At 43.5% G+C, this 12142-nt stretch overlaps 1 protein-coding gene across 2 annotated transcripts in view; it reads left to right on the forward strand.

Annotated features, from left to right (window-relative positions):
- Window positions 1-1295: 1295 nt before the first annotated feature.
- The window catches only part of TRIM24 (tripartite motif containing 24), a 98766-nt gene continuing 87919 nt past the window's right edge, over window positions 1296-12142 (forward strand). For both annotated transcript variants that reach the window (XM_055335010.1, XM_055335011.1), the window contains exon 1: window positions 1296-2014. In XM_055335010.1, the coding sequence (XP_055190985.1) occupies window positions 1627-2014 (388 nt within the window). In that variant the 5' untranslated portion in view covers window positions 1296-1626. The remainder of the gene's footprint in view (window positions 2015-12142) is intronic.

Consider the following 12142-nt stretch of genomic DNA (forward strand, 5'->3'; position numbering starts at 1 on the left):
GGGGGTGATCTTGGAGGCCCGGGGGTGGGTCGGTGATCCTGGAGACCCCGGGCATGATCCTGAAGACCGGGGATGGAGTCCCATGTCGCGCTCCGTGCGTGGAGCCTGCTTCTCCCTCTGCCTGTGTCTCTGCGCCTCTCTCTCCCATGAATAAATAAATAAAATCTTAAAAAAAAAAAGAAAAAAAGCTCGCAGGTACTCCCTTTGGGTGCGACTTCCCGGGCTGCGCTGCCTTGCCTGAGAGCGCGTCCCATTAAAAGCTTGCCTCCACCTACCTTTGCTGGGCCTGTGTTTCATTTCACTACCAACCAGATCAAACCTGACCAAAAAACACGTGTGTACCTTCTACCTGGAAGCATGTGCACCTTGCGAGGGGGGGTGGGAGGTGGGATGAGGGTGGGGGTGGGGGATGAAAAAAGTCATTGAAGGAATTACTTGGACATCCGTAAGGCCTGACAATTCATTTGTTTCTCCAACTGTTGTCCTGTTTATGCAATAAAGAACACTTTCTGGCAATCTTAACCTATTAGTCTCTCGGAGACAGAACTATCTCTCCTCATTTAAAAAGCAAATCGCCGACTTTAAAAATCGATTTCACCTTTTTTTTTTTTCACTGGGGGTGGTGGTGGAAGTCTTTAAGCACTTCCAAGGCGCAAGAGAACATCCGTCCTTCCGCATCAGGTCCCATCACTCAGGAGAGCGAGGAGCGAACTCGGGCGGCAAGCCCACGCTGCCCCCGCGATGTCCCATCCACACGTTTCTCCACCTATAAAATTCCTCGCTTGCTCGCTCTTCACAGTCTCCATCCACTTGGTCATCCTTTGACCCTCCCGCCGTATTCACCCCGCCTACGGGGACCCCGATCCTCAGCAGGAAAACGAGACTTCGGCAAGCAAGTTACTTAATTAACCGCGCTGAGCGCCCGGCGGCGGAGCTCCGCCCCCCGTGGGCGGGGCTAACGCGGGCGGACCGAATTAGTCGGTCTGTCACTAACAGATGATCCCTCAATCTTCCTAGAGGAGCGCAACGCACAGCAAGGCCCAATCAGAGGCCGCGGCTGGGGAGGGGGCGGGGCTGGGCAAGCGCCTTCCCACCTCCCAGCCTCCCGCCGCGGCCGGCAGAGCCTCGCGGGCTTGGGCAGGCCCCGCCCCCTGGCCTGGCGCGGCGGCTATTGGGCGGCGCGCTCCTCGCCGTCGCCTCAGTTGCTGGGGGAGGGAGGGCCGGGGCGGGGCCTGAGGGGGGCCGGCGCTGGCGGGGTGGGGGGGCCGGAGAGAAAGGCGGGGAGGCGAGGGCGGGCTGGGCGCCTTCGACGAGCGCCGAGGCGGTTGGCGAAGCGGACGGGGCGCAGCCTTCCCGGTGCGAGGAACGGTTCCCGCTGACAGACCCGCTTCTTCCGGCAGCGCCACCCGGGAGGCGGATCCCCGGGGCCTGAGGAGGCTTCCTCGGCCCGGCCCGGCCCGCCCTCCGTCCCTCCGTCTCCCGCGGGTCATCCTAACGGCCTGTGAGGAGGAGGAGGCGGAGAAGGAGGCGGCGGCGGAGGAGGAGGTCGTCGGGGGCGGCGGCAGGCGGGGACCGTGCTCCCCCTTCGGCGGCGGCGGCGGCGGCGGCGGCGGCGGGGGCAGGACAATGGAGGTGGCTGTGGAGAAGGCGGCGACGGCGGCGGCGGCTTCGGCGGCTTCGGCGGCTTCGGCGGCTTCGGCGGCGGCCGCCGGGGGGCCCCTGGCGGCGCCGAGCGGGGAGAACGAGGCCGAGAGTCGGCAGGGCCCCGACTCGGAGCGGGGAGGCGAGGCGGCCCGGCTCAACCTGTTGGACACTTGCGCCGTGTGCCACCAGAACATCCAGAGCCGGGCGCCCAAGCTGCTGCCCTGCCTGCACTCCTTCTGCCAGCGCTGCCTGCCCGCGCCCCAGCGCTACCTCATGCTGCCCGCGCCCATGCTGGGCTCGGCCGAGACCCCGCCGCCCGTCCCCGCCCCCGGCTCGCCGGTCAGCGGCTCTTCGCCGTTCGCCACCCAAGGTGAGAGGCGGCCAAGGTGGGCGCGCGGGGGGGGGAGGGGAGCCTGAGGAGCCCGAGGAGCCCGAGGAGCGGCCCCCCCTCCGGGGGGAGGAGGCGAGCGCCCTGGTGCGGCGCGACCCGCTGTCACGTCGCCGCCGCCGGGGGTGCGCGGCGGGGGAGGGGCGAGGAGGAGGGTCCGCGTCGGCGGCGGCGACAGGGAGGGCCCGCGCGCGGTGCGGCCGGCCGCGCGCCCCGCGAGCAACTTCCCCGGGCGCCGAGGACTTGGCGGCGGCGGCTCCGCATTCTCCTCCGGGGCTGGAGGAGCGCGCCCCGCACTTTGGAAAACCTCGGCTGGAGCGGGCTGCGCTGTGTAGCTCGCGGCTGCTTGGCCCGCGGCATCCGGTTAACTGCTCTGCCCTCTGCCTCCCCCGGAGCTTTGTCCCGGTCCGTAGGGCCCTAAGCACCCGGTTCGGACCCGCGTTATTTGAGCCGGGGGTGGTGGGCGGTGGGCGGTGGGTGAGGACGAAGCGACGGGGACTTTTCTTCGGGGAGACGCGTGGCAGATCCGGATGCTGTTTTATGTCCTGCACGTGTGTTTCGGGTTCTTTAACGCGTCCCCCCCCCCCCATGTCTCTCCCTTCTGCTCGGGACAAAGGGACCTGGAGAGACGGTATTTTGGGTGTGTGTGTGTGTGTGTGTGTGTGTGTGTGTGTGTGTGTTTGCATTGGAAGGTTTTCTTTCGCAACGGTAAAGGGTAAAGAGAAATAGAAGGGAGTGATTTTTCTGGGGGGGGGGGGGCGGCCCGCAGGATTTTCTTGTATTTTGTAGACGACAGTGGGTAATGTGGAAGTTGCTGTTCTCTTCGGTGGTGCATTTGTTCCTGGGTAATGAGACTTTTGACAGGTAGTTCCCATTGCTAGCGTTAACAGGTTTGAGACCTTTAAAAAGTCAGTCAAAGTAAGCGCAGTAATCATCCTAGGAGAATGAGGACTGTAAATTGTGACTTTGCCAGTACGGGAGCGCCTCCTTTTTAAAAGTAGAAGGTAATTAGAAACGGGAGTGATTCGTTTTTGATGTATGCTTTCAGAGGGTCTGGTTGATTAAGTTTGAGATAAAATGCTGATTAAGTAATTGAGCCTATGTTAAGGGGTATATGAAATTGATGCTATAAATAGACAGTAGTGTTAGACTCTTCATTTGATTCTGTGTTTGGAACAGTATCTGGCCTGGGGAGCCAGTTTTCCAGCGGTCTCTCAGTTTCTGCAGGTCGTGCCAGGGAGGTACTGTGACAGCCCTTTGTTTCTGTTTTTGAAAGATGTTTGTATAAGGATGAGCCTTGGAAGATAGAGATAGTATCTTCCACCAGAGCAGAGAGCAGGCATGCGTGTGGTCCAGTGTGATGTCCACTGGAGTTAAAGACAGGCATGCTTCGTACCCACGATACAAGATTGGGGTGCTCTAAGCTTAGGTTTCTTCTGGTGTAACACAATCCATTGCCTGTGCAGGTGTCAGCTGGCCCTTTGACCTTGCCTGGTGGGAACTGGGGTTCCGGGAAGGAGAGCAAAAATGTTGATGCTTCGGTTTATGTTAGCTTTGGCCTACGTTATTATTGTGAGTAGCTAATAAACGTCCCCGGTCTCTCACCCATGAGTCTGCCTTCTACCATGGTAAGCTAGCTTGCAAATAGGCTGAAGTCTCAGATCTTCACTCTTGTTTTCTCTCATGTGGCCCACCTGTTGGAAATTCAGTACAGGTGAAACAAATCTTAGTTCTTAATGTTTAGACACAGTCTAAGGTCTCTTTTATTTGCATTTTAATTTGTTAAATAGGCTAGTAGCCAATCGGGATCTGAATTTTGCGTAAATCTAGAATTAAGGTTTATCGTGTGCCTGGCCATGACGTCCAGACCTGAATGAATGAGAACAGGGGAATAAAAGCTCCGAAAGTAAACTCTGAGACAGGTTTTAAGTTCCAGATTTCTCAAAATGTTCTATGCGATTCTAGTCTAAATATATTTTATCTTGGTGTTTGTATTACCAGCAAGAATTCAAGAAAGCATATAAATTGTAAGGTAATGGTTTTGTTTTATACTGAGAAAGAGTCTCTAACAAATGATTCTTTAAATACACTGTTAAAAAAGAGGGTCATTTTCTATAAATTAAAAATACTACCTATCCTGAATCTTATTAACTTGAATATGTTCTTCCTCTCTCTCCTTGTGAACTTACTCTAATACTAGCTGAGATAAAACTTTAGCCAGCACATTTCATAAATAAATAGGGTTCATTTCATCATCTCTGTTCTCCTAATGAACTTGTGGGTACAGCCATCATGGATCAAACTATATAATACCTACAGGAGCTAAGCTAGTTATCTGAGTTGGAGAACTATGAGCTTGGGGGTAAAATAATAAGGAAAGGTGAGGAGTGAAAGGGAGGTGGGCAGCAAACTCAGCTCTTGCAGATTGTCATGTAAGAGAAGAGAGGGCCAGTATTTATTTTTTTTAAAGATTTTATTTATTTATTCATGAGAGAAACAGAGAGGCAGAGACACAGGCAGAGGGAGAAGCAGGCTCCCTGCAGGGAGCTGGATGTGGGACTCTATCCCAGGACCTGGATCATGACTTGAGCCAAAGGCAGATGCTCAATCGCTGAGCCACCCAGGTGCCCTCAGAGAGGGCCAGTATTGAAGGATATATATATATATATGTAAAATATATTGTATTTCTTTTAACCAGAAGTCTGAAGCCCAGATTTTTGTGTGAGCTTTCTCTAGTATTAGATAATGGCAAGTAAATTAAAACATACACACACACACACACACACACGCACACAGGCCCATTCTTTAGGCCAAACAAAACAAGTTTTGTTGAGGCCACAATCATGTTGCAGTTATACTTGCCCCTTTTAGATAGTGGTTTTCAAATTTTAGCTCTACTAGAGGCACTGGTATACTTATTAGATTTTTGGGGGTATCTGAATGACTCATTTGGTTAAGTGTTGTCTACTTTCCACTCAGGTTGTTATCTCACAGTCCTGGGATCCCAGGATCCAGAGCCCCAAAGGCAGGCTCCCTTCTGAGAAGGGAGCCTACTTTTCCCTCTCCCTCTGCCTCTCCTCCCTGCTCATTCTCTCTCTCAAATAAAGAAATATAATCTTAAAAAAAAATTAGATTTCTAGGCCTAGCCCTCCAGAGAGCCCAACTTGGCATAGTTTTAGAATTCTAGAGTATAATATTAAATTCTAGTGTTTCGTTAGCTCAAGCCACGTTATATTCCAAAACAAAATTGATCATAGGAGGATTCCTTAGGAAATTAAGACCAAAATTCAGGGTATAGAATAATAGTTTTCAGCATTATCAAACCTGATATTTCTATAAACCATTTTTGGTGTTCTCTGTTACCCTAATTGGAATTCATAGAAAATCTTCTAAAATATGTTTTTATGCAAAAGAAATAAAGCTAATTTATAATGAAAAATAATGTATTATAATTTATAAATGCTCAGATACAATTACAGTAACTACCAAGACCCCATTGAGAACATGGGTCAAAACTGTCCTTTGATAAGGCTGCCTGCCAGTTGGAAGGAATGAGGATGAGTGACCACATGCTAAAGTTGGATGAGCTACCTCAGGTATGACTGCCATTTTCTTAGTGTGCAGTTATATCCAGGAAAGAGGGAAGGACTTAGAAAACATTTTCTTTAGGTACATTATAGGTACCTGAAGTCAGAAAACAAACTGATCTTGGAGAAATGGTACAACATTGTACAATATTTTGTAGTGTATTCAGCAAAAGAGTAGCAAACTCTAAGCTGTTTTTAAAAGAGTATTGAGCATACCCTTGAAAAGGGTCACATTATTTATCCAGAGAAGAGTAAAAAATAACCCATCAATTTTTTTTTTAGACTTCTTTACTAACTGGCAGTCTGTAAAATGTAACTGTCGATTTTGGGATTTGATTACTTTGGGTTCTTGGTGAGAAGTGTAATCACCTTGTGAGTACAAGATACAATGTCAAAGAATTAATAGTATTTAAGATTGATCCATATTGTCTACCAGTTTTATATACAAACAGTTCTATATACAATATTCACCTTGTTAATGGAAATCATACTGTTGTTTTCAATTTGTGGCTATTAGGAATAAAACTGTTACAAATATTTGTAGACAAGTGTTTATATAGTATGTTATCATTTCCTTGGGTAAATACTAAAAATTGGAATTTCTTCTTTGCGTCATAAATGTATATTTATACTGGTTGTACTGTTTTGCATTCCCTCCAGCGATGCATGAGAGTTCCAGTTTCATATCTTTGCCAGTTTGGGTGTCATTAGTCTTTAATTTTAGTCATTCTAGGATGTGCAAAGGTGAGTCTCATGGTTTTAATTTTCATTTCCCCGATGAATAATGATGAGAGTCTTTTCTTGTGCTTATTAGCTATTACAGCTTTTTGGTATAATTTCAGTTTGTCTTTTGCAGATTTTTAAACTTAAGTAATTGGTTACATTATTGAGAAGTAAATATTCTTTATATGTGATCTATATCCTGGTCCTTTGTTAGATACAGTTTTATACATATTTAACTCCTATAGCTTGCCTGTTCATTTTCTTAATGGTGTCTTTTGAAGAGCTGAAGTTTTAGTTTTTGATTGTCTGATTTATCCATTTTTTCTTTTATACTTAGTAATTTTTGTGTGTGTGTTTTTTTTTTAAGATTTTTTAAATTTATTCATTCATGAAAGAGAGAGAGAGAGAGAGAGAGAGGCAGGCAGAGACACAGGCAGAGGAAGAAGCAGGCTCCATGCAGGGAGCCAGATGTGGGACTCGATCCGGAACCCCCAGGATCACGCCCTGGGCCAAAGGCAGGTGCTGAACCGCTGAGCTACCCAGGGATCCTCGTGTGTGTGTGTGTGTGTGTGTGTGTGTGTGTGTGTGTAAATATTTTATTTATTTATTCATGAGAGACACAGAGAGAGGCAGAGACACAGGCAGAGGGAGAAGCGGGCTCCATGCAGGAAGCCCGATGTGGGACTTGATCCTGGGACTCCAGGATCACACCCTGGGCAGAAGGTAGGCGCTAAACCGCTGAGCCACCCAGGGATCCCCCTAATTTTTGTGTTCTAATAGTTCTTTGCCTACCCCAAGTTTACCAAGATTTTCTTTTCAGTATCTTTATAGTTTCAGTCATTGTATTTAGATCTGTAATCTATTTTGAGCAAGTTTGTATAAGGGTTGAGGTTCATGTTTTCAATCATATGTTAAAGTACTATTTATTGAAGAGAGTACTTTCCCTTATATCACTTTGGCATTTTTGTAAAAAAAAAAATTAGTTGAACATAAATTTTTGGGATCCCTGGGTGGCGCAGCGGTTTGGCGCCTGCCTTTGGCCCAGGGCGCGATCCTGGAGACCCGGGATCGAATCCCACGTCGGGCTTCCGGTGCATGGAGCCTGCTTTTCCCTCTGCCTGTGTCTCTGCCTCTCTCTCTCTCCGTGACTATCATAACTAAATAAAAAAATTTAAAAAAAATTTTATTTTTATATTTTTCTGTTCTGTTGATCTATTCAGTAATAAAGTGTTTTTGTATTGCTGTAGCTTTTAAAGTAAATTTTGAATTGGACAGTTTTGTTCTTTTTCAAAATTGTTTTGTTCTTTGAAGTCATTTGCAATTCTTCATAAATTTTAGAATCAGCTTGTTAATCTCTACTTGAAAGTCTGCTATGATTTTGATAGGAATTGCATTAAATCCAGATACCACTTTGGGGAGAATGATTTAACAATATTGACTATTCCTACCTATAAACCTTTTATTTCCTGTTTATTTAGTTCTTTAATATCTCTCATTACTATTTTATCATATTAGTCTTGTACAATATTTGTGAAGTTTATATTCCAAATTATTTTATGATAATGTTGCTTAATGATATTGGTGTTTTTAAAAATATCATTTCCAACTGTTGCTAGTTGAAATATAATCAACTCTTGTATATTGATTTTATCCCATTATCTTGCTAAATTCAGTGATTAAATCTTAGTCGTTTTTTTTGTGTATTCCTTAAGATTTTCTATGTAGACTATCCTTATTGCTTACAGGTAGGTAGTTTTAACTTTTCTTTCAATTCCTAATTAACTTGTCATTTTTTTCCCCTTACTGTGCTAGGTAGGACCTCCAGTACAATATTGAGTAGAAGTTTAATTTCACTATTAAATGAGAAATGGCATCCTTGCCTTATTCTTGATCTTAGGAAGATGATGTTAGTTGCTCACCATTTATATGTTAGATCTATGAGCTTTTTACAGATGCCTATTATCAAAATTAAGATCTTTTCTATTCCTAGTCTGCTGGGTATTTTAATCGTTTTGGATGATGAATTTTGTCAAATGCATTTTCTGTACCTATTAAAATGATCATGTGGGTTTTCTCCTTTTTTCTCTTAATGTGGTAAATTACGTTGACTTTTAGATGTTAAACTTATCTTGCATTCTGAGGATATGCTGTACTTGGTCACCTTTATGTGTATTTCTGGACTTGATTTGCTAATATTTTGAGGACTTTTATGTTTCTGAGGAATATTGGTGATGGTTTTCTCATATCTTTATCTGATTTTAGTATCAAGGTAAAACTGGCCTCAAATGTGTAGTGTTCCATCTAATTTTCTGAAAGACATTTTGTAAAATTAGTATTAGTTCTTTAAAACTTGACAGAATTTGGTGAATCCATCTGTGCTTAGAGCTTTCTTTATGAGAAGATTTTTGATTAGGGATTCAGTGTCTTGATACAGGGTGATTCAAATTTTATATTTCTTCATGAATCCATTTTGGTAAATTGTTTGAAGAAAATTTTCTGTTTCCTCTAATTGGTACATTTTTAGTATATGTTTGTTCACAGTATTCCCCAAACCCTTTTAATGTTTTCAGGGCCTGAGCAATGTCCCAGACCTCTTTTGTTTCTATTTGTAATGTGTATTCTTTTTCTTGCTAATTTTGAGGGCTTACCAACTAACTTTTGGCTTTGTTAATTTTATTTATTGTTTGTCTCTGCTTTTTTTAAAGGTATAATTTTCTCGCTAAGCATATGTTGCCACCTCAAATAAATTGTTTTAATTAACATTCTATTAAAATATTTTAAATTTTTTCTTGTGATTTCTTTTGGGTTGCTTAGAAATGTATTAAAGATACATGGGGATTTTCTGGATAGCTTATTCCATTTTAGTAAAAAAAAAAAAACCTGTAAGACATAAATCTTTTTTTTTTTTCCCTTAGAGTATTTATTTATTTATTCATGAGAGAGACAGAGAGACTAAGGCAGAGAGAGAAGCAAGCTCCATGCAGGGAGCCCAATGTGGGACCTGATCCCAGGATCCTGGGATCACTTCCTGAGCCAAGACGTAGATCTTTCAAAGTTATTGAGACATTTTATGTCCTAACATATTGTCTATCTTGGTGACCATTTGTGTGTATATAAAAAGAAATTAAATTCTATCTACAGTTCCGTGTAGTATTCTGTAAATGTTAGGTGAAGTTGGTTGATAGTGTTGTAAAAATGTTGATTTTATTGGTTTGGTTTTCTTTTTCTTTTTCTTTTTCTTTTTCTTTTTCTTTTCGGTCTACTCGTTCTATCAGTTACAGAGAGAGAAGAATGTTAAAATCTTCAATCATGATTGTTGACTTACCTTTTCATTCCTTTACTCCTGGTTAGTTTTTGCTACAGATATTTTGAAGCCTTATCTTATTGATTAATTGAAGCCTTATCTTATTGATTAATTGCCTGCCCTTTTTAACACTATGAAATGTTGTTTATCTCTTGTACTACTGTTTCATGAAGTCTACATTGTTTTTACATTAATACAGCTACACCAGTCTTCTTACCTCTACTTGAATGGTATATTTTTCCCGTTCTTTTACTTTTAACCTTTCTATTTAAAGTAGGTCTCTTGTAAATAGTGAATAGTGGTGTCTTGCTTTTTTATCCAACCTGTAAATTTTTGCTTTTAATGGTTTAATTCATTTACATGTTGAGTAATTATTAGTATGGTCGAGTTTAAGACTACTTCTTAAAAATTTGTTTTCTCTTTCTTCCTGCTGGGCCTCTAGTATCTTTGCTTTTCTCCATCCCTTAGCAGCTGTTCTCTGGTAAGCATCCCAAAGTCTTGCTGTGCACCTGCATGTTAGCCTTCAGCGAAGGCCTTGGAGAAGCCCTAGAGAGACTACTGGCACCCTCACTCTTTGCAGCTCTCTTCTCTCCAGTGCTTAATTTGCTTCAAGCCCCAAATTCTCTGGCTTTTTAAGCTGTTCTACTTAAGCTCTAGTTCCCTGAATTGTGGCTGAGAGATAGTCCCCAGGTAGAGAATCAAGACCTATTAGGGTTTACCTCCTGAATTTCCCTTTTTTCTTCAGGGAATCACAGTCCTCATTGCCTATTGTTCAATGCCCAAAGATAGTTGCCTCATATATTTATCCCAGTTACATGTAGTTGCACATGATAGGCAAACTTGTCTTGGTACTGGTTACTCTGTCCTGGTAGAAAATTGATGTCAAATACTATTATTACACTGCTTTGCACTTTTTTAATATGCTCACATGTGGGTAATTTGGTTCTTAGATCTCTAGATTTTTTTTTTTTTTTTAAGATTTTGTTTATTCATTCACAAGAGACACAGAAAGAGGCAGAGACACAGGCAGAGGGAGAAGCAGGCTCCTGGTGGGGAGCCCAATGTGGGACTCGATCCTGGGACTCCAGGATCACGCCCTGCGCCAAAGGCAGACGCTCAACTGCTGAGCCACCCAGGTGTCCCAGATCTCTTGATTTTTGTCTGATTTTTCTTAGAGATCTCACCAAGTTAAACTATCAACCTACTTGCATGAGCCATACATTTCTTCCTAAAACCTTGACCCCTTTTTCAAATTTACTCCTGCATTTTCAAGTACATAGTAGACCAGTAGTCTCCAAAATGGGATATATGTGTCCCACATTACGAGGTAACATAATTTATTGAGTTGAGGGGAAAACATTAGAATTTAAGTTAAAGTACTTTGATAAATAGATTGTCATTAATAAGCATGTCAAATGGCTGCATTTCACATATAGTATACAAAGCATTCTAAGAGTGGGGGAATTGAGGCTGCTGTAAGTCTAAAAGTTACTTTGTCTGAGGAATATATGTTCACTTATCACCTGTAGTACCAAGGATTACATGCCTTAGGAAGTGGAATGCATATTAATCCCCATTTGCCCTCTTAAATTAAGTAGTCCCTTGTGCTGCACAAGCTGTCAAACTGTACACAGCTGCCAGGGAAGTAATAGGATTTCTATACTGCAGACCCTATTGTGACACTCCCCCCTCCAATCCACCCCTAGCTTGCTCGTGCATACACATACATACGTATTGTAATATAGTTTACATGTTCTTGGATAAGTTGGCTTATGGGTTGTAGACTCTGTTTTTAACCAAAATGACTGAAAATTTGAAGATCATGGTAGGCCATTATCAGGACCCGGACATAAAACCCTGGGATCTCAGTTCCTAGGGCTTCCCATATGGAAGCCACTCATGAAAGCCCTTCAGTTTCAGCAGCCTGGAGAGTCCCTAAGTTATAGGTTGTAGGGTATGTGTAATAATTATAAAAAGTGATCCCTAACTCCAATTAATAGCATAGAGAGTTGTATTTAAGTCTGTCATCAAGGTTGGATGCTAATAGCTCCCCCCAAGTTTAGGAAAATATGGAAAGCTCCTCAGGGCTCTTCATATCTGATGACTTCTTTAGTGTTATGTAGAGGGATAGATACTTGTCATTTCCTGGCACCTGAATATGCAGTCAGTGGGAGATTAGCCGCAAGATCTCTATTCTATGGAAAGCTGTAATTGTTGCTGTTCCATTGTTTTTTTTTTTTTTTATTTTATCAGGTATATGGAGTTGATGGAGTCACGATTTTCCAACCAGCCCTAAATTATTTGAATCTTTGAAGTCTCATTTTTTTAGCTATGATAAAGATAATACTAATTTGTAAGCTAACAGCATTAGAGTGGTAGAACTGATACTTCTTAGGCTCTTTATCAGTCTTATTGTGAGGTTAACGCAAGTGATTTTCTAACCAAATCTAATACGTGCCTAAAAGTTTCAAAATTACCAAAAACCCTCTTTGAAAT

The sequence above is a fragment of the Nyctereutes procyonoides genome, unplaced genomic scaffold, assembly GCF_905146905.1.
Source record: "Nyctereutes procyonoides isolate TBG_1078 unplaced genomic scaffold, NYPRO_anot_genome, whole genome shotgun sequence".
Lineage (NCBI taxonomy): Eukaryota > Metazoa > Chordata > Mammalia > Carnivora > Canidae > Nyctereutes > Nyctereutes procyonoides.